Genomic DNA, 26,980 nt, shown 5'->3' with positions numbered 1-26,980 from the left:
AAAAATCCCATTCACATCGTTTCTTCTGTATACATGCAGCAGGGGAAATAGCCCTTGTCGTGATAAGGAAAAGTTCAATATGAATGAAATACAACAGGGAAATTAACTAGAAGATTTCCTAGTCCAACAACTTCTAACTGGTCAAATAAAAAACAGCACTGTCACTTGCAGGATCCAAGTATTAATAATAATAATAATAATAATAATAATAATAATAATAATAATAAAGACAGGATAGGAAAAGCCCAAGGACAAGATGTGCAAATATTTATCAAAATCACCAATCTTTCATTATCAGTCATTGTCACATCAAGTATAGACAGCAGTGTTTAATGCCATCTGAGCCAGCACAAAGAAAACAATACTTCTTCTATATGGGATTCTCCTCCCAAAAAAAATAATTTTTTATTTATATTTATATATTTATATATATATATATATATATATATATATATATATATATATATATATATATATATGTGTATTTTTTTTCCAGAGCTCAGCATAGTTGTTTGCTGTGCCTTGTGAGGGAAAATTCTGCACTCATGCTGTGGTTACCTGGGAGAAGGCAGGCGATCAAAGCATGCTTCAGAGTGACAAGAGAAAAAGAAAAAACAGTGTTTTTGCTTTACGGGTGATATTAGCTTGTTAGCACGACTTAAAAAGAGGAAATATGTAATGGGTATGGATGGGCTTCCTATCTCTGCCCGCTAAAGGAAGTTCGGCGGAATAACAGTTATGGGATTAAAAACAGGTGCGTTTAGAATAAACAGAAACAGTGGACATTTTCAGGGGGGTTTTCTGTTGTTGTTTTTGTGGCTGCAGAACCAGGAATGGGGGCTGTCACTGCTATGGCACAAATATGTGGTCATTGGCATTCAGAAGAGCAAAGTATGGGGGTGTAGTGTTTGATGTGAAAGGACAAATTTAGTAGGTCGAGATGTAATACGCAGACGTATGTTTGTGCTTCTCAGGTTTAGTCACTGTGAGATGGAACTGTACGTTCCTGGGTTTTATTTGATTTCTCCATCAACCCTCCATGTGTGTTAAAGTACAAGAGTGTTTATTTCTCTGGTCTCCAGTGTGTAGTGTGTAAAATGTCCAGAATGTCCAGTCTACAGCGTTATAACAGTACCGTCCTCCTCCAAACTCCCCCTCTCCATGGCTCTGTCTGGGGACGGCGTTGTAGCCTTGATGTTGCTTAGGGAACTACTGCTGCCGCTGGTGGGCAGGGTCCCATTGGTGTTAATGGAGAAGGTGGAAGTGGTGGCGGTGCGGAGGTTGAGGTGTGGTTCGTAACGAGGCAGTGAGCTCATGCTGTGGTTGGAGGCCACATGTCTGATTGGCTCAGCCTCGCCTCCAGCCTCGATTACCAAGTCCTCTTCATCTTCATCGCTCTCCAACTCCCCAACAGGGAAGTTCTGGATGATGTGTGGTGGTATGGAGGCTGCAGCACTGTGTGACGAGTAGCCGTAGTAACTGGCGCCGCTGTCTGATGAGCGTCCTGAACTACCAGATGCTGCACCCCCTCCTCCGCCTACTCCACTACGAACGATATTGTTCCGCTGGTTGGCAGGCTTTACGGTGATGATGAGGTTGTGGCTGTTGGCGATCATCATGTCTGTCACCTGATCCAGCGACTTCCCAGCAACCTCGATACCATTCACTTCCAGCACTTCGTCATTAACCGCCAGTAGGCCGGTGCTCTCCGCAAGCCCGCCTGGCACCAAGCGAGAGATGAATATTCCTGGAACTTTCTCCAAGCCCTGTGGGGTGACCCGTACACTGGAACCATCGCGGATGTAGAAACCCAGTGGTTTTTCCTGGCCGTGCTTGTACAGACGAACACGTCGGTGCGTCTCTGGGAGGATGTCGACGTCGATGATGGACGATACAGGCCGGAAGTCTTTAGGGAGGCTGATTATCACTGGAGGTTTTTTCTTGTTGTGATCAGGCCGCAGAAGAACCGCAGAAAGCACAGTGTTCTTCTTCCTGGTCAGGGAATCGGTACCAAATGTTCCATGATCAGCTTCCTCTGTTAAGTAGAAGACAGGAAGTAGAGAAATAGAAGAGGAACAGAGAAACAAAGAGGATGTTAATAAAAGCTGGTTAATTTTTTCAGTAATACCACACTAGGCTCATTACACATCAAATTGTTATTCAAGCTGACACAGTGTTGCATCATGCAGTTTAGAAGAATGAATAATGATTTGCTCTCAGCCTGAGGCATACCTGCAGGGCGTCTGTGCTAAACATACACAAGACACTGATCCCTATAGCTCCCCTCAGGTTGTACTGATGCAAAATGGCACAGCAGCTACCTCAAGTCAACTCCCATCAGCTCTCTCTGACACACAGCCACCCACAAATGAGCTTACTTATGCTGCATACAATCTCATGAACCGAGTAGATAAAATATATTACACACAAGATTTTAATCGGCATATTCTTGGTATCAGATCGTCAACATGCATCTGTTTTCTCAGCCTTGGATATGCATCGTCATTGAAAATAAATAAATAAATAAATAGAGTGCCCTTATTAAAATGAGCAAAGAAGAGTACAGGCATACAACAAAGCATTACATTCAGTTATGCTGTTATCACCACTGGAGGGAAGAAATTTAATTTTCATAGTAATGTAATAATTATTGTATTAATTTGCAAAGAGAACATGCAATTCTAAATTATAATTATAATATTCATGGATGCATTAATTTCATTATGCACACACCACTGCTATGATAAAGATGCTTTAGGAGTCATAGCAGCCATGACCCTGTCAGTGCACTGCAGTAGGCTAGGCCCTGATCCACAGCGAGTTTAGAACAAAGGCTGGGGACTTAAAGTTGTAGTACACATTTGTATGGGGTGCTACACTATGGATTACTTGCTGTGGTGACTTCCTGGACTCCATCCAATCCATACCAAAGTTCAAAAAATAAATTTAAAAAATATTACATCTTAATTAACAAACTTTAAAAGTGCTAGTAGGCAAATTTTTGTTAGGTTGCATATTTAACTATTAAGCTAAGCAAGGCTGAGCTAAGACGAGCTAAGCATCTCCTGGCTTAAATGATATCAATGTTATCATGTCACTTACAAAAAAGCAAATGCTGACCGTCTAACTTTTTACATCACACAAAGGTCACATTTGAAACAAAAACACTGTTGTGTTTTGGCTGTCACCATCATACAATGCAGTACAATTCCACCACGGCAAGCAAGACAGGCACTGCTTGCCTCATGAAATCTAAAAACAGAGCTCAATTAAAACCAAAGTGAAAGCAATCACTGTCCTTGCATTGCAAACAGCATTACAACCTATAAGCTTCCCTTTCTGCCTGTTTGTGCCATCCATTAAACTACTGCCATTCTGTAACTGCAGTCAGCTACTATCTTTGGAAGAAGGCTTAACTTTGCTTTGAGGCCAGCAGCTTTTTCTGGTTGTCTGCAAATGCTTGTGATCTTTGAAAGGACACTGATGGGAGACTAGCATGTTAGACAAGCTCTAGATTAATTTTTTTTTTCTTTTGATACAATTTGGTAAGTTATCACTTTTAAAATCACAACCAGGAATGAGTAGGGCAGGGATGCTAAATACAAGACCCAGGGGCCAGAATCACCAAAGTAATTAAAAAGTAAATAATATATTATATAACAGAAAACAATTAAGAAATAGAAATTTCAGGTTTGTTTTTTTGTTGTCGTTTTATTTTTTACAATGGGTAGTTAACTCATTCACTGCCATTGACGTCTATAGACGTCAATTGAAAAACTTACGTTGACTGCCATTGACGTCTATAGACGTCAATTACGTTTTCAATGGGAGGGGCTAGAATACAACCTCGGGCAGCTTGTCAGTGAACATCAGACTGCTTGAAATGTATTTTTCACAAAAAGCTCGTTTTCTCCCTTTTTTTTGGTCAAAACAGGCATTTTTGGTGGAACCCACCTCTTTTCTACAGCTGATTACTAAAGAACGGAAAATGGTAGAAACAAGCTTTTTTTTTTTGGATGGAAGAAGAGAGTCTGTTCTTCATTTTGGTAGGTTCAGCGTTTATGTGATCATAACACACAGTTTTCTGTGGCTCTTCAAAAATGAGTAAAAATGCTCAAAAACCCTGGCAGTGAATGAGTTAAATGCATGGTTAAACTTTGTGACAGACTAAAAGGTCTGGCCCACTTAAGATCAAAGTGGGTTGTATGTGAACCTCTATGTAAAATAAGTTTGGCATCTGTGGAGTAGGGTTTTTTTTAACAGTACTATAATTTCAAACTTGATAACCAGTAAAATACTCAGTACCATTTTGAATGCCGTGGGGAGCAAAAGATGGCAAAAAAATATTTTAGGCTTTATTTTTTAAAATAAAAACAATACAAACAATAACATTAATGGCACTATTTATGCTTGCCTTTTCGTAAAAGTCCCGACATGGGTGGCATTACAACAAGGCCCAAGGCTGGCCAAGGTAACAGAGGGAAAAATATGACCCTTGGCTCTCGAATAGTTAACCAGTATACAAGAAGCTAAACATTAACATCTTTCATACTCTTCTTTCGCCTCTTCTCCAGTCCCTATTTTTGTCTGTTTCTGGTGATATTTTTATCATCTCTATTTTGAATGAGTCTTTAACTTGCCCACCTTTTCCAAATTCATAATTTTTTCCTGTTTTGACAGCACTTTGTAAACTCTGCTTTTAGATAAAAGAGCGCTATTAATAAAAGAAAAGAAAAAAAAGGGAAAAAAACTGTCAGTCTTACACTGAATACCTTTCCCCTCACAGTTTGTTTCTCCCTCTGAACATGTATTTGAGTAATCTGGGGAAAAAATCCACTCGGGTGTCTGATAAGGATTCAGCTTCTCAGGTTCTGACAGGTACACACCTCACCACTCCCCTCTCCATCCCGAAAGCCAAAACAAAGGATCGACTGTCCCGAGAAAGAGTGGCTGTCTTATGTTTCAGTTCCCATGAGGCAAGAGTTAGTGTATACACTTTTACTATATCTTTGCCAGGCTTGATCTTATGGCTCATTTCCACATGAAGAAGAAATACAGCTTTCTTCGAAGAACTAGGTAAATGCTAAAACACATTTCATCATGCGTGCTAGGTTCTTGTTCCAAAGAGCAATATGCAAATAGTGCACAGATGGATGTTTTGAAACACTTGCGCATGCGCATATATGCACGTCCCTGCACAGCCGACACAGAGGTTGTTCTTGCAGTGCAGTCATGCGCAGCTCCACATCTCATTTCACTCTCTCTAGACTTCTTTTCATCTAAACCATCTCTCCATCTGCACCATATGAAAGGACCAGACCTGACAATAGAGTTATATTTGAGTAAAAAGAATATGGCGGTCCCTCGGGGCCACTCACAGGCCCTCAGAACAACTAAGAAACGCTATTTTGGTATCAAATGGTGGACACTCATACCGCTTTCTGAGATCACCAGTATGCAACATATGCAAGAATCTGCAAAAACACAAGCAGGCACAAAAGGCAAGACAATATACTACACAGCATTTCATGTTTACGGAATTTATCTTCTATTGTTCTTTTTATTTTTAGAGTAAAACTCCCAGATTAGTCTAATTTAATACTCAAAAGAACAAACTTCCTGATGCCACATGGATGGTATCAAAACAAATTTTAATAGAGTATTGCTAAACCAATAATATATAAGGTAATGGGGGTAAAAGGAGGTCCTATTTTGTTTTTATCCAAACCTACATGGCTCTGTGTGAAAGAAGTAATTTCCCCCCTTTTATTAAATGATGAATTACCTGTCATTAACTATATTTTTGGAAAGCTTATCCACCAATTTCACTAGCCAGATCCAGGCCTGATTACTGCCAGACCTGCTGTATCAAGAAATCACTTAAAAAGAACCTGTCGACTTAAATGAAAATGAAATCATCATTTAAAAAACATATTTTGTATTATTTAGGTTCTCTATCTAATATAAAAAAAAAAATTAAGTTTCATGAAAGTTTCATTGTGACAAATATGCAAAAAAAACAAGAAATCAGGATTTGGTAAAACATGTTTTAGACTGTTCAATCGAGCAATTAGGTGGATGTTTATAATAAACATGACCAAGTTTTAAAACTATTAGGTCACCGGAGGTGGAAAAAGTACAGAGATTCTGTACTTAAGTAGAAGTACAGATATTAGTATTAAAAAATACTATTAAAAAGTATTTAAAAAATATTGTGTGTGATTTCCTGTGTTACTGTTTAGGCTCAGATGGGTTTGATGTTTTAAGGCTTGCACTGACATGAAATAATAACTCCCCTCATATAAGAAATATAAGAATAGTTTTTAACTGTGAGCTCAAGAAAAAAAAGCTGGTAATGAGCATTCTTCGGAAATAAGCTCATAGATACCGATATAACGTCAACATAATAATCATTTTTTACAAAATGTCCACACTTTTAAAAAAAATAAATTATGTTATGTATATACATATATTAAGTGGGTTATATGGTGTATATTAAAAATCTAAAAATCTAATGCATTATCATATTTATGTCTGTTGAAATAATTTAAATAATAATAATTAGCTTGAGCGACAATTACAACTGGCTAGCCCAGAACAACTCACCACAGAGCTTGGGGAATAGTGTATAGTTAAATATTTAGAGCATACCTAAAGAAGGACAACGTCTAGAACAGCTGCTTCAAAGGGTTTGGGTCTATTTTGGGTCTGTCACCCATATCCCAAAGTTCTCCATTCCTTCCTTTATTTAAGAAATTCAGAAGGGTAGTTCTGTGTTTGCTGTTGAGTGTGTTTGCATATGTTGAGCATACATCACTTTTATTCCCTCAGTCCTTGGTAAACACTTTGAGCTTGACAGTGGTCCAGTGCGTAGAGGTATGTGACTGATTTGGCTAATGATTAAACCATTGGAGGTGGACTATAAGGGCAGGAAACAGAAATATTTTATAATGTTCAGATTTCTGAAGATATTTATCACAAGGCTGCTGTTTAAACTCATAAAATTTATGGACACATTGGCAATAAATCAGTGCAGCCAGGAATGAGAAACACATGCTAGTATATTCATTGCCAAGTTGATCAAGTTTTCAGTCTTCACATACCACGGGTATGCATTTTTAAAATGATGAGAAAAGATGATTTGGCAGTCAAAACTTTGAATATTTGGGTTCTTGGTTTGAGCCTTAGATTTCAAATTTCATCTATTCACACGCATTCATACAACACTAAGCACCTTTAACTTAACGTTCAAACGCTCTGACAGATGCATCAGGGACAACTCAGGGTTCAGTACTTTGCCCAAAGACATTTCAGCATGGATGTTGGAGGAGCCACGGATAAGTAGACCTGCCCAACTCTTGAGCCACCCTCTATTGCAACTCCTCATATTATCTTAATATGGCTTAAAAAAGTAAACACAAAAAATGTTAGTGAAATTTGTTTTGGGATTTTGTGGTATGTTTGAAAGAAGAAGGGGGAAAAAAAACATTGGCTGACATATTGGATTTTGGTGATTATTAAATCGTCAGATATCATTATGGAGCATAAAAATCTTTGATATCAGTCATGCTCTAGGAATATTAGCTTTTTACTGAATGATCTTTCAACTACGAGGATATTCTAGGCACTACACTCTTTTTTGCATCAAGTTGAGGTCCTTGCAACATAGTGCAACACAAAGCCATACAGACCCACATCAACATGCGCAGCTGTGTGCTGTCATCTGTGGCCGTGTGACAAATACATGGAACAACCAGTAATGTGAGCTACTCGGATGTTTGTGATTTGGTGGTCCTGTAGGCAGAGAGGACACTCTTCATTTTTGTGGTAAACTCCACTTTCTGTTCAAGCCAGCCATTTAAACCAATCAACATTCCACTTAACATTATGGCCACTGAGCTGCACCATTAGATTTTGGAAGATTTTGTGTGTAAATGGGCTTCTGTAGCCTCTGCACTGGTTGGTTTCCCACAATCTCCTATTCTCAGCCAAAGAACTACACAGACAGACTCCAACACTAACCATACTGGGAAAATGTTTGGAAGATGTCAGTTATAGCTGCTTATGGTTCCATTATGAAAAATATCAGCTCAAAGCTTTGTGAAGGCTTGTCGACTTCCAGTTAAGTCATCACTGAGTCCCTAACGCTAAGCTATCAAAATGTTTCTTTTAATGTCCTCCCAAGTCCTTTTTGCTTCTCTCCATAACATAAGGTAACAGTTGGGTTCGTCACACATGATTAAAAAAAACAAAAACAAAAAACAATAAATAGACAAGTTCAAGATTTTAAAACAGCTCTTTACTAGCTTCTTTGCTTCCCCTGGCTCAAAACTAGAAATGTATGACAAGTGTCGGTCCAGAATTTCAAACCGGTGCTATCCTAGCTTTATTCCTTGCTCAGTAATCATGCAGTTTAACTGGTATCAGCGCTCATATTTGAGATATGATTCACAAACTCTGAATAGAAAGCATAATCACTATCCCCACACTTGGCATGGCTCTGAACAGGTTAGGTATTTCAAATATGCAGTGGCTGCTTTGATTTCCCACACTCTGAATGGAGTTAGTGAGGAGCAAAGGAAGCGAAGCAGTGGAGGAGAAAATGACAACCCAGCAGCACATAGCCACAAGTGAGGACACATGCAGTGATGCTCAGTCACCCCTCTCCGTAGCATGTAACTAACGCACACAAGCACGCACAGGGTGAACAACGAATGCATCTTCATCCTGACACTGAAAGAACTATGACATCTCTGCCTACGGAGAGGAGGTCACTCATTTCAAATGGCACGCACAGGTCAACTGCATCATTGCCCTAACACTCTACTTTTAAATGCCCTGGATCTATCATGCTCCACCTTTGTACTCTCAAATTGACCGTATTACTCGCACAGAAGTGATATGTGTGGGCAATCACAACATGCCATATCCGCTCACACCAGAATTTCCAGCTTTATTATTATTGTTATTATAGACTCTAACAGGTGAAAAACAATAGGCTATATTACACAATTATGCATTGGTGCATCTGTTGAGCTGCACCTTTTTCTATGGACATTAATGTACTTCTGTCTTTAGTAAAGCATTACTGCATTTATTCTAATGATGCTGACCTGTTCAGTAGTGACTATACTTATGATTATCCAGCATTATTGGAGGACAAGAGGCTTTCCCTGCTACAACAGTGACATTAAATCCATTACTTCCTTGTATTAGTTGTCCCAGGTGCAGCGTCAGGGAAACCTGACACCATGTTCGGGTGGAAGAACAAGATCAGGAAGGAGCTACAAGAGCTGCCATCATCAGTCCAGTTACTGTAGCCAACACTTTTGGCTCTATGTTTATATTCTTTTAAAAGGATAGTTGTGCACTCATCAGTGGTTCAGATGAGAGTAAAACTGTTTAACAAGTGCTGTCCATCAAGCCAACCCTCCATATAAAACGTATGGCATGTCTCAAGGATAGGAGTAAGAATAGCGCAAAGAAAAAGACGAGCAGGTGAAGGTTGTGGTGTTCTGGAAACAGTCAGGTTTGTTGATGACAAGCCTGGATGTTCACCACACAGCTGGTGCTGCGTTGTTCCCGACACAGAACGATACAAGAGAGGGGGAGGAGAGGGGGAGTACATGATGTGTGTGTCAGTGTGAACTTGGACAGATGAGAAAAAACAGGGATGGTGCCAAAAACAGAAAAAAGAAGCAGGAAGGAGAGACACAAAATGCAGAAAAAGAGAAGAAAAAACACAAAGAGGACAGGAGGTGATAAAAAAAAATACTTTCAAAGGAGTAAATTCCCAGAGGGTTGCTATTCCTGGTGTGGTGAGCATACCTTCCTGGCACAGCTCAGATAAAAAGTGCCTTAATTCTGCTGATAGGGAAGGAGAAAGAAATAGAAGGAGGGAGGCTGTGCAGACTTGTAGAGGTATGAGGCGAGCTTGAGCAAAGGAAGTCTTCATGTAGAATTGAGTTGTCAATTTGAGTAATTGCTTATTAGATCCATTATTTAAAAGACTCCGGTCATGAACATGACTGCCTGCTCCTAAGCCTTTTCATACGATCTGTCATGAATTCTCCATTACACACATCAGCCCTGCTTTATTACCCTGTCTTGACAGCAGCCATTTATCAAAAAGACCAAAACTGGAGGGGGAATCAGCTGTAATGAAGCAATGTACAGGGTGGGCCATTTATATGGATACACCGTAATAAAATGGGAATGGCCTGTGCTGGCATTTCTCCTGCAGTGTTGCTATCAGTGTGTGAAGAGTGGGAGAAGAGGGTTGCATTGACAATCCAACACAATGGGCAGCACATTGAACACATTTTATAAACTTGTAAATAACTCATGAAAGAATAAAGTTACATTGAAACCAAGCACACCATTGTTTGTCTTGTGACATTACCAGTAAGTTTGATGTGTCACATGGCCCTCTTCCTATTGAAAAAAACAAAAGTTGTATCCAAGATGGCCGACTTCTAAATGGCCACCATGGTCACCGCCCATCTTGAGGAGTTTGCCCCCTCACATATACTAATGTGCCACAAACAGGACTTTAATATCACCAACCATTCCCATGTTATTACGGTGTATCCATATAAATGGCCCACACCCTGTACAACTAATAGGTTTAATGCAGAATTAACACACTTTATTTGCCAGCTCACACACTCTCAGTATGCATGTATGCGTGCTTTGGTCTTGTTCCTGCAGCATTCAGCAATTCCATCAATTTATTTTGTGCTGGCACAGATGCCTCTCTCTTTCCTGTAATACCTCCTGACCTTGTCCTCCAGATGTTATTCCTGTTACCCTCACTCAACATGTCTCTTAGTCACTGCGGCCCATCTCTCAGCTTGAGTCCTTCTTTGTCTCTGTGGCGGGCCATGGTGCTGCTGCAGGGGCGATGGACACACCTGCACGGCATCTGCAAACGTGCCTCACCAGCATAAAAGGTCTGGTTATTGTTGTTGTTGGAGTGTGTGGCTGTGAGCTAAAAAGCTACAGCCAGTGTGTAAACAAGCAACCGTGAGTGATAATAAAAGCAAGACACTGAAAAGCATGAAACTATGGATATGTCTGCCGTGTGATTGTTACAGTGGTGCCGAAACATAGAAAGGGGGCACGGCAGACCCAGGACTGGGTCAGCCAGGGAAGGCGCTGGCCTGAATGGTGGCTGAACTCGCGGCCACACAACAGGAGCAGGCGGTGGTGTCACGTCGCCGGCGGGAAGAAAAGCAGGACCAGACTGAGCGTCATATTGAGAAGCTGGCAGCTGGGATACGGTCCTGACCGACACCGCCGCCTCCCCCACCGGCGTTCCTCAATGGTGTGGGGTGGAGGAGGTCCAGACTGTTCCGGATATATAAATATATAAACAGGATATATTCTTAGAATCAAATTAGATAAGGGCCTCAAACGGGACTTTTTTCTACAGATGACTGTTTTAGATCTCACTGTAGGAAAAATACAAGTGACGAATTCAGCTGATTCACTTTCAGAGTCTGGGGACTGTTTATGCTGGCTCAAATGAAAATAAGGGACCAATCACAAATAATTTTAGTCATGATTTGACTTTCTCTACTATGACAAGCCAAAAATCTATGCTGTGACAAAGTACAAACCATTTCAAGGACAAAACGTGGAGATTTGGAATTTGCTTGTCAGAGACTCACTGGAGAAGCAGATGATTGCACTGCTCATTGTTTCACAAAGTGTTATCTAGCGACTATTTACTTAAAAGAGAAACTTAAAAATGGAATGATTTCATAACATAAAAAAAGTGAGTCTACCTCCTTTCAAAGTCAATCTGTGGGAAATATTGTTTGTGCTGGAATCATGTTACAAAGGGATCTCATTACAGTCAGCATGTGCAGGGAAAAAATGACATGTAATCTTCCATTATGTTATGGTCATTCAAGTGTTATTTTAGGATAGACTCATACTAGGGCTGGGCGATATTACCTAAAATTCATATCGCGATATAATTTGAAGCATGTGCGGTAACGATATATATCACGATATATTCTTTTCTTCTGTATAACGTATTTTCCACACTATAAGGCACACTTAAAACCTCAAAAATCGAGAGTGTGCCTTATGTATGAATTCTGGTTGTGCTTACTGACCTCGAACCGATTTTGGCGTGCAGAAATCTGTTAAAAATGTTTTGATGGATTGTCAGAGCATTATGGCTGCCGTAGTGAGGAGCTTCGCGGAGTAATCTGGGTCCAAAACTCCGTCATCTTCAGGTCCCAAAGTCAAACGAACACCGAGAGTTAAAAACGGTCTAAAGTCTTTCATCTTTAATAAAATGATCAGTGTTGCTGCTTTATCGGGTGTAACAATTAAGTTTAACATCCAGTCATCCATGAAAACAGAATTTATTACATTTAACGGAGTTAAAGTTAACAGGAAGTTAGCTCGCTAGTTTACACCTAAACATGACATACCATGTTCTGACTGAGAGATTTTTGAACCTAAATAAAACGTACAGCTCTGCTACCACTTCCAACATAAATGAAGACAGAAAACTAAACAGCAGTGGCGTTTGCAGGGTTACTGAAGTTGGACTACCTGGTATATAATGTTGTGCTACGTGATTGCTTGCGACACAGCTATGTTAGTATAACATTAGCACAGTGAAGCTGGAGGATGAACGCCAACTTTTTTTCCACTCCATAAAAGTTAACGTGAGGGATTCTGGTGGTTAGGGACAAATGCAATCGCATAGCAGGATGCTATACACGGGCCAAACTTCAGTCAGGAGAACAACTGAGATTATTCATCCACAATACGAGGTTAGTTATTAATATACTGCAAAAACATGGAAATAGAACAGCTGCGAGAGAATTCAACATTAATGAATCAATGTTACGGAAGTGGAGGAAGCGCAGTTTTTGGCTTTCCCCATATTTCAAAAGTGCTTCATCTCTTTGCTATGACTGTCGCCCGCCATAATTTGCAGATGATAATGGTTGTAGCCGCTGCGATGCTTTCGGCCAAAACAGGCGAAGCTTGATGACATCATCAACATGCGCTATCGCGATAGAGCGATATAGTCAAAATCTCTATCGTTGGCCAAATTTATATCGTTTCTATCGTATATCGTTTATATCGCCCACCCCTAACTCATACCTATCCTATAATATCAACACTTCCATATAACTCTGTTAGAAAGAAAGAAAGAAAGAAAGAAAGAAAGAAAGAAAGAAAGAAAGAAAGAAAGAAAGAATACAAACAGTGAAGGTGGTTAGGCAACAGCTTTTGGGAGCTGCATGTCAGAACATAGCCAGGGTAAATATGCTACAATGGTGAGATTTTAAATAATAATAATAATCACAGATAAGCATATTGGTTATCACGCTTCAGATCAATATCTCTGTAGTTTAAAGCCCAGGGGGACACATGGCTTAATTAAAAATCGGGAAAGCACATCTTTCTGCTTGCAAGTGAAACTAAAAGTCTAAAGATCATAAATTATCCGGGAAATTATCTTGACATTGAGTGGAAAACAACATATTTCATAGTACATCCATGGTATTCACATTATAACAAAAATAACTGCTCTCTCTTTGTGTAAATTATTTGAAAACCATAAACAAACACGCGTGTCTGAAGTTTCTGTTTCAACTCATGAGAACAACTACAACATATCATCACGTACTTCTAAAATGTGCCAAGCCGACAAAGTTCAATCACATCTCATAACACAGTGTGCGTATCTCCCTGATCTTTTCTCCGACTAGTACAGTTCAGTTATAACCTCTCCATATCAGTTTACTCTTTGTGGTTTGTAACAGTAAACAGTCCACTTTTCCCAACTCCCCAACCCTCACCCTCCCCGTCATCCAACTCCTTCTCCTAATTGAATGTGCGGTTTCTCCCTTCTTCATATTTCTCATGCAGTCAACACATTTCCTTCCCTCCTTCTACCCATTCATTTATTCATTCATCTTCCTTAACCAACCCTAAGCTGAGAATTCTGACAGCCTCTATATAACAGAGCCTGGCCTCCTGCTGTCACCACTGCTCTTCCTCCATCTGCTTGCAGCCTGCATAGTCTCATTCAGTCAGGTTTCAAAGGAGAGACCGAGCAGGGATCTGGCTCACCTCTCTCATTTCTGTCCTCCATGTCCCTGCTTACTTTTATTTGATCTCCTTATCCTTTCTCTGCTCTTCCTCTGTCTACCTTGTTGACTGAGCTGAGCTGTGGAGCTGAGGGTCCAGCCTGGCCTGCTGTCCTGTCTAATCTAGCCAGCAGACGTGATCAGAAGCTGGCCACATTCCACCAAACCCCCCTCCGTTCAATCTTCCTCCCTTCTTCCTTTCCATTTCTTTCTCTCTCGCCCACCCTCCCCAGCGTGGGCCTCACTCTACATTCCTCCCTCACTAATACTATTCCCGCTATCCTCTTCCCTCACTCACTTATTCCCTCTCTTGCTACCTCTTGTTGCATTCCGATCGCACTAACACTACTCCCTCTCATCTCCCCACATCTCTAATTACATGCATTGCCCAAACAAAGCCTTATACATTACTCCCTCTTTAGTACTGTTTACTGTCCCTCTCTCTTTCATCCTCCAATCTCTTATTAAGCTCAAGTTCTGCTCCTCCTCCACACATTCTTCCTTAAGATCTACAAATTCATCATCCCCTCACTCATCACAGACAGCATCCTGGGGAATACATCATGCACTGTAGAAAACCTCACATCCAGATCAAGGGTGGCTAATTTCTGTTATTTTTACAGAAAGAGCTCCTCAGGGAAATGGCATCCTTCACACCTGCCACCATATCTCTCTTCAGCATGTCCTTTCTATTCAAACCCACAGTAAAAGTGCATCTCTTTAGTTGTGGTGTCCTTACTTAATCTGAAATCCTATGCTTAGTCTATCTCTCCTTTCTTCTTCTGTGAATGTCACATTCCCACTCCATGTCTGTCTCAGTGCACTTTCATTATCACTCCCTGTCAGTGCCGAGCAGATTCAGGTTCAAGTTCTTATCATATTCAGAGACTTTGCATGTTTTGCAGGCTAGGTGTACTTTCACACTGAACATATTCCATCTCTGGCTGGGTGACTCATTCACTGGTTACTAATTAAAAGGCAATCCCTGCTGGGAAACACAAATACAGTCATTTCTGTCCCTCCCTATACCTTTCCCCTTTACGTTAATGGATAAGAGTTAGGAGCTGAAACTGTGAGAGCAGTGAGCAACATCACTGAACAAACACACACCCTGGGATTGCCTGAAAGCTGCTACTGCTACATGGATGACGACCTGGACACTCTGAAAGTTGTGTGCATACAAGCACAAAAGGCGTTCTGGATGACTGATACAGACAAACATGTTGTCAAACTGAGGGAGAACTTCTTCTGTCAGCCATGTTTAAAGACAATTAAACACAAGGCTGAACGTGTGTCTCATTTTCCTGTTTCCCTGAAAAGAAGTATTTAATAATAATGCTAACTCAATATACACAGGCCAACAAAACCACTGAAATAGCACATCATTTTGTTGAGCAAGTTGCAACCCAACTATAAACTGGAGCAGTTCAAGACTGAAACATCCTGGGGCTTCTGAAAATGTAAAACAGAGCTACAATAATGAGGCATCCAGGCAGATGTACTGGCTAAAACGGTCTTACTGCAAATACACCTACATCAGTGCACAATTTGTTTTACTACTTTATAAGAGTGGTGGTATTAGGTTAATAATGTAGTACAGGCTAGGCTACACACTGAATTAAAACCACTAAGAGGTGATGTGAAACAGGCTGATTATCTTGTTGCTTATCTGGTTGGAGTGTAATGTTTCTGCTGGGAAATCTGGCATTCATAAAACTGTTAATTTGGCACATACAACCCATCTAATTATTGTGCATACCAGGCACACCTGTTTATGGCAGCAACACTCCTTGATGGCAGCTGTCTCCTCCAGCAGAACAGTGCACCATCCTACATGGCTGCACATGCTACAAAAAGCCTAAATGAAACCAAAAGCTGCACTTTGTCAGCAACCAAGACAGAAAGTGCTTACATGAGAACAACTAATAGCATTAATCACTAACTCACTCACTTTAACCCAACTTTACCCATTATCATTTATACATAGTCTCTGAGAGAGAGAGACACACCTCTAAGTAGTTACAACTGCATGAGATATATTAATAACAAGTGAAGTCGTCAAAAAACCTCAACAAAGACAGTCTTTGCAAATGCTAGCAATCATGCTCCCAGCATGCTTTGCAGCATTAATCCACCTATGAGCAGGCCTCTTTAGGGGTGCCATGACAACCAGTAAACAGTGGACAACTCACTGCCAGCCCAACAGTCATCAACACATTGTTCACAGATGGAGGGGTGGGGGTGGAGGGTGTCAGGGAATACCCAGTGCTGCTGGGTTGTATTTGTTGTGCGTTGAAGCGATTTCAAAAATGACCAGTAGTCAAAAACAGAGGCACAAACATTTCAGCCATTTCTCAGCAGTGAACAATAAGACATTAATGGCTGAATAGCACAGAGGCAGAAAAACAACAATGTAGCCATTATTTAACAACCAGACAACTACATACAGTTGCAGCCTAGTATCCATCGAACCATCTGCACGCTGACGAGTGGATGAAACCTAAAGCGCCCAGCCTAGGGTATACACAGCCTAGATTTAGTCTCTGAGACAAATAAAATTCAGTGCCAAAAATAACCCTCATTATACGCATGAGCTCTACAGTGCACAGACTAGACACACTTTTAAAATAAACACACAAATCATCCAAATCCCTGAATGTGGAGATTGTGGGCAGTTTTTTGTTCTTTTAGCTCCAAGTTTTCTTTCCCAGTCCAAGTTCAGCAGGATTTCACTGCACTATTCCACACCAGCCTAGTTGGAACATAATTTGGCCCCCACTGCTACTTTGTCTGAAGCCTTGCTCTTATGCAATAATGACCAATCACATCACATCTGACTGAGACATTTACATAATTACTCAGTTGCAGTCTTAAAGGACACAGAAGTCTAATAGCATTCGAATTGAACTGATGACTGGACTGCTAAACTTCTGAACTGATGCAGTGAGGTACACTAAACACAAACACAACTAAACACTGTGGTAGGGATCATGACCTCATGATCCTTATGCTATTTATAACTACCTGTTCATATGAAGATTTTTCATTTGGCTGTTGGGTCACATGCAGATATGGTAACAAGATCATTAAGTTCAGTAATACTATTTATCCAAAATGGAACACAAGACATCTCATTTCAAAAAGATCGGGGTTCTAAAAGATGTAAGAAGCTTTCCAGATAAACAAGCACTGAGTGTTAAAAAGCTTCCGCATTGGCCCCAACATGGACAAGCCATTAACCTGTTATAGAGCCATCATCAGAGATGAGATCCAGTGCCTGCAGATATATGATTTAATAAATTATCTATAAGCTGCGAATTTGCTGCTTCCACACAATGCACGGCTTTATATGTTCAGACCAACTGGTGCTTAACGGTAAAGTAAGGGGGTTTCCCTGCTGACAAATCAGGAGGGAAACCAGGGTTTCAGGTCAGGGGGTCTGCAGGGGGTTATGACTGCATTAATGCGTCTGTCTTCTGTTTTTGTTCTGGCTGGGATTCCTGCCAAGGCGGTGTTTTCATGCGTTTTTCATGTGAGCAGCAGTGAGCCCAGTGTGGGGCTAGTGTCTGGAGCATGTAATTGAAACACAGTCCCATGCAGCGATACACACTGACCCCACTAATCTTCTTCTGACAAAGTGGCTTAGCTTCTATAGGGTCATATGGCACAGGCTTAAACACAACAGGCACAGGCAGACCCTGTGGTCCTCCCCACATTCAACAGGTCACATTTAGCAACTTAGTGATTAGGAATACACTCCAAAATCAAAGGCGAGGTTAAACCTTTGTACGCATACTCTGACAGAAACATGTTTATGTAATCACTATGGATACACTGATTGTGAAATTATGGGCCAACAGCAGCATTTTGTTTTCAAATCTATTTACTTTACTTTTGCTCTTGCTTATACCTCATTTACTCCATGATAACAACAACAAAAAAAAAAACCCCTGACCCTTTCAGTTTTTTGTAACACAATCACTTAGCTCGTGTGAAATCTTGGAGACAGAACATATTAATGTCGACCACTGACATCAGTAAATGCCATGTTAATTGGCAATATGCCAATATCAGACACCAAGGTTGATATAGTAAGACCTGCAGTAATCATACACATGAAATAAAGGTAAGCCATACTTGAGAGCATGAATTTAGAGCAGCCACAACTTCTTCCTTTATTAGCTAAAAGATAAAAAACTTATCTACAAGGGGAACTGCAAAAGCAGAGCAATTATGGCAGAAATATTGGCAATGATTACACCAGAGCCAGCAAAGGAAGTTAGAAACTGCAGCAGCAGTGTTTACAGAAACACTGCTCGAAATACTTGAAACCCGTATTTCCAAAACAGTCAGACACGTAAAAAAATAATTGCCATGCAGCTACCAAGCTGCAATACAGAACAGTCTACTGGACAAACTCAAAGTGAACTCCATTCGTCTACTCTTGTTGTTTTGCTCAGCTCCTCATTTCAAGTGAATTCTTCCTCTCAACTTTTGTTGTGATTTGGCGCTATATAAATAAAATTGAATTGAATTGAAAAGGCCCCTAACCTTAGTTAACTAGAAATCAATAAGGAAAAAAATAGAGGCCAGCGGTTTAGTAGTTTGTTTAGCTGAACATGGAAACATACAACAAGTAGCCTAAAAACTGACAATGTAAAGTGACACTTAAGTTTTTATAACTCTGTCACAGCTATAGTCAATAGCCTATCACATATTTCTAAGCTGTGCTTTTCAATGCTAATGACTGTATTTGCATTTCCAATGCAAAGCAGGTGTAACCAAACAAACAAATGAAAACTTGGGACACTTTGTCCAAACACTTCCTCTGTGCATACCTTTCCTCTGGAGGAACAGCCTGAGTAGAGGGTTGGCTGTGGAGATGGCCTTGTGGTAATTGTCGTCATTGTTGATGGGCAGCAGGTCACCGTGCACGTCAGCGTAGCCCACCAACAGCTCCACATTGGGGATGCGATGCACGTGCTGCAGGAGACCGTAGAACTCATCGAAGCGGCCTGGCTTGGACCGTTCCAGAGAGAACCGACGAAACTCTGCACCAAACTGGGATGGGGCAGAAAGGCGTTCACATGTGATTGCAAATGAACACACAAATACACACACAGGTGTGACGTATGGCCGAAACCAGGGTATGAAACAGTGCCTGATAAGCCTACTTTGTACTGATGCGTAAGCCAAAGCACACCACGTGTGGTAAATTATTCACGTGTTTTGTGTATCTCTAGGTTTGCAGATAAAGCTTTTATCAAGCTACCTCACAGAATATTTATCCTGCAGCTATTACAAAGACAGTGTGCTTTCAGCAATCCCCACAAACATGTTGCTGGTTTACCTGTTTAAGCCTGTGGACTGACTGGATCAATGGCTCTGGACGCCTAATCTTTAGGCAGCTCTGTAGCTGAGACAGAGCACAATGCCTCATTGGTAGCGTTAGTGAGAGGTACCAGCTGTTGTGGTTACTGTTGCTCAGCGCTGACAAAAGATGATCTCCCAGCTTAATCAGTTATTTTATGCATCAGTGCAAAGCAGAGTTAATTTAATAAGTGGTTGGGGACATAAGGAAGACAATCTTAACTCAGAAGAGTCAAAAGAATTTAAATAACCCGGGATAGCTGAGTAAATAATAACAATAGTTATTGCACTACTGTAGGGAGGCAAAATTAGTGCTGTAGCTGAAAATATTTGACAGCTTGTGTCGACGCGTGCAAAAACTTCTAGAACAATATAGTCATTATTCATTACACTTATGTGTGGTCAAGCCTCAGCAGGGCGCGGATGGAGCCACGAGCCTGACGCAGGCCGTGTGACACCTGTAACCGCAGGCAAATAACGCGACAGGCAACGACTATCACCTTTAACCGAGGTAATTTGACATAAACTTTTGGTAATTTGAGTAAACTTTTCACGCAGATTTGATTAAGTTAAAGAGTTGGGTCAAACTTGAAGTCAGTACTCGGTAAACGAGCAGGAGAGTACGGCGGAGAAGGCTGTGACAGGTGACACTGGCTCACTGCGCAGTCAGCTGACAAAAACCTTCCACCTTGTCACAAACTAGCTAGCCTTTAGACGTAAAACGACCAAAAAACTACGCCACGGTTACCAATAAAGTTTTAAGAATTGTAACCAAATTCTCGGGTGGTCACAGTGGAAAAAAACCAAAACTGTTAGCTCCTCTTAAAGTTTATAAGCCTTGCTTCATAATAACCCGCTATCAAGCCTCTTTAGCAGGCTAAATTAGCAAGAGTGGATTTAATGAGGACGAAGGTTGTCTGGAGTACAAACACTGGAAGGATACCTGACAAATAAGTGTCCGTACCCACCTTGCTCTTCACCTCCACTGCATTCAGAGAACGGCTGCTCGGCACTCGGTGGTTTTTGTTCATGTTTCTCTAGCAGCGGGAACGCCGCCAAAGCACTCACACTCTCTCCCTGCTCCTGCCGCCGCCGCTGCCAACGTCTATCCACAAACCCCGTGTGTCCACCAGTTGTTTTTAAAGGTTTAGTTTAGGTTTTTTTAGTCGCACAGGCTACACCGCGTCTTCTCGACGTCCGCCGGTACAAGTGGTCCCTCCACAGAATGCGACAGAGGCTGTCAATCAGCCAGCTTCAGCTCGTAAACTTGTCTCCTCTCATACTTGCCGCTGACACCGTAGCTACAGCCCCACACCGTACCGTCTCTGGCTTACCTCTGCCTGCGACTCTCTCTCCCTGCCCGTGCCCGGAGAGCCGGAGATACGGAACTTCAAAATAAAAGGCATGGTTTCTATAATACTCTGTGGCTTCAAAATAAGAGCACCTTCCACCTCACCAGGAATAGCCCACTCTGTCCTGGCACGGTGTGCCAACCATGCTCCAAATAGCTCGAACAATAATGAACAGTAATGCCTCATTTTTTGTTTTTAATGTCATTCATAAACAAAATACCCATTTTACGTAGTTTTTTGCCATCATGTTAACTGAAGCACTGATGTTGCACTTTCTCACTCTATTAACGTAATGATGACCATATCTCTAAAAACCCTAAATTAAAATCGTGTGCATTAATCATTTAAACAGTTATACTATACTCGGTAAAAACTAATAGATAGTGTGTAACAGAGATTTTATGATAGTTGAATGAAGTGTTACCTGCGTATGTAAAATTAGTATGGGTACAAAAAATAAACTGTAGTTCCTGCCACTGGCTTGTGATTGTTTTAATTTTATAGTGACATCTTATGGCCAAAAGCAATATGTACCTGCTGCAGCTGCTGGCTACCTGCCCGGTAAATGCAAATACATGCCTGGTATGTTTCGGGTCCGTTTTGACCCAGACCAAGAATTCCATCATAATAAATGTCTACAAGGTTTTGTTGTTGTAGACATATTAATTTACAATGTATAAACAGCCCATCTGACGTTATTACATGGCTTAGTGATGCTTAATTATTGTTTCCGAGACAAAGCATAGCTTTTACATTATACAACATTCATCTTTGGAGAAGGACATCTATTATCACGCAATGCCATCACCCTTTTTTTTTTTTTTTTACATAAGACATAAAAACGTATTAGAAATAAATATTTAATTGAAAGTGAAACTGGCATTCTGGAACTTTTGGAATTTATTGTATAAACAGTTAAAGAACTATTTTAGCTGAATACAGCAAAATGATTCTTAGCAGGATTATTATCAGTGAGTGAAAACGACTAAAGTATTCCTTTAAAGTTACTTTACAGAGTAACATTTTGACTATGAATAAAATCCTAAAATCCATCTCTATTTCAAAACAAACAAACAAACAAAAAAGCAACAACAACTTTAGAAGTCACATGTACTTGATCAAATAACAAGAAAAAATGCCTCCCTCTGCTATTCTGCTTTCAGCTAAAAGCACTCACTTTAGTTCAGAAAATTAAAAAAATGATAACTTGCACAGTTGTACTAAGCATATAACAAACTTGCATCTCGACGTTTGCTCCTATATTACATGTAGACACTAGAGGGAGACAGAGACTGCGAAGGGAGATGCATGTCCTTGTTTTTAAAACTACAAATGTCTCGATTTGAAGCTGAAATATACACATATTTGACTAAGTGGAAAAAGCAGCAATGATTTATCGTCCTCCGAAAGACACAAAACACAACTTTTTTTTTCAAGGCTTATATGTGTGTAAGAAATAGTTGGAGTTCCTCCTTCTGTATAATACCTGCTTCATGTAGGTAAAGGATTCTTCACATGACTGGAAAACAGAAGGCAAATACAGGGTAGCTTGTGTTGATACAGTCATGTGCTTTTCAGTACAGATGGTGTTCCACTAAAAACAACAAAAAATTGTAAATCAAAATTATTGAAACATGGGTTTTCTTCTTTTACACACTTGTAACCTCATTGGACCCATCATAGGTTTAACCATATACATATTCCCACACAACAGAGAGCAGCTACCTAAGTTTTACTCCCACATTGTCTGTATATCTTGTTAGTAGTGCTGCAGCCTCATTTTGCCTTAATTCTTTGTGTCTTTGGTTCAAAAAGGTCCAGAAAAATTCCTCAGAGATATTGGTCCACATTAAACTCAGCACATCCCAGTTTAATGTGGTCTATTGGACTGGGAACTGGTGACTGCCGAGGCCATTTGAGTACAGTGAACTCACTGCCAGGTTCAACAAGCCAGTTTGATATGACTTAAACTTTGTGATGTGGACCACTATCCTTCTGGAACCAGTCACCAGAAGATGGGTACACTGTGGTCGTGAAGGGATGGTCATCAACAACCCTCAGTGAGGCTGTGGTATTTAAACAATGCTCAGTTAGCAGACTGACTGATCCACATCACGATGGATCCATGCTTTCGTGTCATTTACACCACATTTGTGATCCTATCATCTGAACCTTTCACCAGAAATCATGGTTCATTAGACCAGATAATGTTTGTTTTTTAACAATGAAAACATGCAAACTGTAGCCTCCATTACCTGTTCTTAGCTTACATGAGTTTGTGGTCTGTTTGTGTCTGGTTTGTGCTCTCCTGTCGTTGTTACATACCTCCACAATATCATATTAGCTGATATTAGCATAGCTATTAGGTCAAAATATCTCGTTTTTAGCCAATAAACAGTAAATGATGTAACACTTTGATGGGTCCAACAAGGTGCAGGAAGTTACTATTCTGCTATCTTTGAAGAGACAAGAGGAATACTAAATATTTAATTTATTAAATAATATTTCTCTGTTTTTTGGAAAGTAGTCTCAACAGCGACATCTGCAGGCTATGAGGGGACAGGTCAACCCGTGTGCGTGTTGGGACAGAGAGGAGGACAGCAGGAGTTTCACTGCCTGACCCATCGTACACCTGCTGATACCAGTTCAACATTGACTTTATTGTTGGAGATCAGGAGGAATGAGCAACCAGGGAATCACTCCCTGTTAGGGTTTTAGCTCTGACCTGCTAAAAAGGTCAAACCAAGAAGAGATCAGTTAAATTACTGCTAAACAAAGAGAAAAGCAATTCAGAATTTACTGTTAACTGTAAAGAATTTAAAAAAAAATCAACGTGTATTTCAGCCACTGTTTATTTCTGCAAACTGGACAGGTATGGTGCAGAGGCAGTCAGCAAACAAACTGTCCATAATGGACAATCCTGGCCACCCTCTGCACCTATACTGGACAGTTAGTGCTGCACTTTCTCTAACTGACTGACTGCAACAAGGACAGATACAGGAAAATTTCTATACCTTGTGCAATAACTCTCTACATTGCAACCCATAACATAGAATCTGTTATTTCATCTCGTAATGCCTTTGACGCCTACAGTATCATATTTGACACATACAGTTGTTTGTGAGGTTTTGACGCTTCAGTAGAGTCAATACTGATATTTCTGGCTTTCCAAACAAGTGGGGAAATGAGGGGTGGCTCAGATCTTTTGCACAGTACTGGGCTTATTGTATTTTACTGTATTTGTTTTGGTTTGGATTAGTTTTACCTTATTGAGTTATTTATTTGGTTAACGTTTAGTTAAAATTAATAGTTAAAAATGTAAATAAAACAGAACACACTGATTTACAGTAATAATTTCCGATTTAATTCATAATAGAACAGAAAACATATCATCTTGAGCTAACAAGATGTGCCATTATTAGCTTATCGTTAATATCAATGAAAAAACAACTCAAATTGAAGCTGGGCACAGGTTCATCAAACAAACAAACAAAAATTGTACAAACTGTGAAACAGTTTCAGAATAATGCTCCTCAATGTAAAATTGTGAAGACTTTTAATATGTTATCATCTACAGCACATAATGCCATCAACAAAAAAGATCTGACTCTTCAAAGGCACCACAGGATCGCTCTTAAGGATGCAAACAACGGATTACAGCCTGCTGCTAGGAACAAGCTCTTCGCCTGCTGTGGCAGTATGTTAACTGTGGTATATCTCTGCGGTCTAGCCCAAACTCTTGACAAACTTTTCCATTTAATTTAATTTTCATTTAAACCTCATTTTTAAATGGCCTTTCTTAATGTAATTTAATGATTAATCTTTTCATAAATACAAAGGTTCATAAATACAAAGGTTCATAAATACAAAGGTTCATAAATACAAAGGCAAATTAACAAGCGATTGGCCTATTACTGAGTAGTAGAAAAAAGATGTTAAAAAATATTCATACAGCTGATAGTAACGTTGACAGGCTTCTTCTTTTTCTTCTTCGATCAGACGATCCCTTTAGGGTTTGCCACAGCAGATTATTTGTCTCCATCTCACCCTGACCCCTAACGTCATCCTCTGTCACACCAACTCTCTCCATATCCTCTTTTACTCTGAGCTCTTCCTCTTCTCCTCATGCCTGGCAGCTCCATGTTCAGCTTTTATTGTTTCATATAACCACTTTCTATCCTCTGCTCACGTTCCTATCTTAATTTTTTCTCCAAACCTGAGCTGACCTACAGATTTCTAACCCTGTCCCTTTTTTGTACTCTGCTGCTGCTTGCTATAAGGACCGGAAGCTGTGACCTCTGACCTTTTTACTGTTGGTTACCAAACAAAGAAATCAATGTCATCTTTACAATTAAAAAAAGGAGGCATTTTCTTGCCCATTTGCTAAGAAAATTCAATCCCTAGACACTCAGCAGTAGACTGTTGCCCTATTTATCACCCCTCTCCTTTTGGACCTCCCTCTCCCCTGCCAGCTGTGTACAGATCTTTGTGTCAGACCTCCCAAAAGACCATCTCCCTCCCGTGCACCTACATGTGCCATGCGATGCAGCCGACATCCTTTTTACACCACCGAGCAGCGCCAGCAGCTGCCTCATTGTCGCTGAGCAGAAAAGCTCCTCACCGCTCCTCCACTTAAGTCTTACTGTGCAGGAGGCCCACAGACGAGCAAGGGCATTCTCAGTCTCTTCAGTGCACACGCCACCGCAGAGCAGTAGACCCTCAGCCTGCTGGGTTTCTCTGATTCTCTCTCCCTCTCTCAGGGGAGATGATGATGTCATCCGCTGAGTTTCTGCAGCCGCATTCATGCAACATCCTGCAAAGTTTCATTCATGTTTTGACAGGCAAATTGGAGGCTGTTTGCAATATACTGCAATAATCTGCCCAACACTCCAGGAACATTCCTTCTTCCTTAATATAGGAACAGTTTGGATTCATTTACTCTGAGTGGGAATGGAATTTATGATTGCTTTGTGTCTACGAGTCATGTAAACATGTAAAATCCTGATATGCCCACTGTGGACTGTTGATAACCATTATTATTGGGCAGAGGTGAAATTATGAAGAAAAAAACAATCACTGTTTTGCACATTTTTCTTCACTCTCTTCATACAAACAACTGTGATGTCATAGAGCATCAACTTCAGTTTGTTACAGGTGATTAAAGGTATGAGGAAAAAAAGATTTCTGTTTTGTCATTTTTATGTGATATAGATTTTTCACCTCTTCAGCCTTCTATAAATCCTTAAAGTTATACATAACTAATGATTAAATATCCTTGGGCCTTCGGTGGTGCAGGCTTTGTAAAGTACTATTCATAAGGTTAAAAGAGAAGCCAAAAGGAGACAAGAGTAACTCCATGGGGGAAAAAACGATGGTGAACTTTTATTATCAAAAGGTTCATTTGAAGCAGGGGTGTCAAACATGAGGCCCATGGGCCAGAATCGGCCTGGGAAGGACACCATTATGTCCCACTTGATGGATTTGGAATATGTGAAAGACTGCATAGATTTCAGTAAGAACCTCCCCACAGCCATTCATACGACACCGTGATGGACTATATAAATTTCAGTTTTTTACAATGTGTCCACAGTAGAAAAACAAAGAGACTGTGAACTAACAAAAATGTTCTCTTTTGATATTCCAGGAGTTTGAGCAATGAGAAACGTAATTCTAAACCTTTATTTTTGCTAAAATATTTCTTTCATTTACTACAGCAACATTTCTTTATTGTGTAGAAAAAACTGAGAAGTACTGTTGGATTTTTACTTTATTAATTGGTGTTAAATGCGTAGTTAAAAGCATTTCCACTAACAGAAAGGGAAGTGTCTCTGGTTCAGTCCATTTAAGATCAAAGTGTGTGAAGTGCTTTTGACATATCTGATTTAAAGGGACAAGACACAAGGGGACACAACAGGGGAAAGTACTGTAGCTGTGACAGGGATGAAACACTGGCAAACAGAAAAACACCACAAAAGTATGCAAAACACAATGGAAGTGATTTTAACATGATGGAAAAGCTATGGAGGTGAAACACATGAAGGATTACAGAAGAAGAAGTGTTGGGAGGGAGAAGACGACGCAAAATAATCTGTTTTAATTGCACCATTGATATTTTACTGTAGATGCACGCTA

The 26,980-nt window shown here is 40.3% G+C and overlaps 1 protein-coding gene across 2 annotated transcripts; it reads right to left on the bottom strand.

Annotated features, from left to right (window-relative positions):
* Positions 1-1,003: 1,003 nt before the first annotated feature.
* On the bottom strand, positions 1,004-20,870 carry pard6b (par-6 partitioning defective 6 homolog beta (C. elegans)). 2 transcript variants are annotated; one of them, XM_082519508.1, is made up of 3 exons: positions 20,465-20,870; positions 18,965-19,187; positions 1,004-2,035 (listed from the first exon to the last, which is right to left on the bottom strand). In XM_082519508.1, exons 1-3 carry the CDS (start codon positions 20,525-20,527, stop codon positions 1,116-1,118), a joined length of 1,206 nt encoding a protein of 401 aa, XP_082375634.1. In that variant the 5' UTR covers positions 20,528-20,870; the 3' UTR covers positions 1,004-1,115. The 2 variants fall into 2 exon arrangements, with proteins under 2 accessions (XP_082375634.1, XP_082375635.1); XM_082519509.1 differs by lacking the exons at positions 18,965-19,187; positions 20,465-20,870 and adding an exon at positions 10,774-11,213.
* Between the last annotated feature and the right edge of the window lie 6,110 nt (positions 20,871-26,980).

The sequence above is a fragment of the Aulonocara stuartgranti genome (genome assembly GCF_965226115.1).
Source record: "Aulonocara stuartgranti genome assembly, chromosome: 20".
Lineage (NCBI taxonomy): Eukaryota > Metazoa > Chordata > Actinopteri > Cichliformes > Cichlidae > Aulonocara > Aulonocara stuartgranti.
This window is presented reverse-complemented; position numbering and strand designations above follow the sequence as displayed.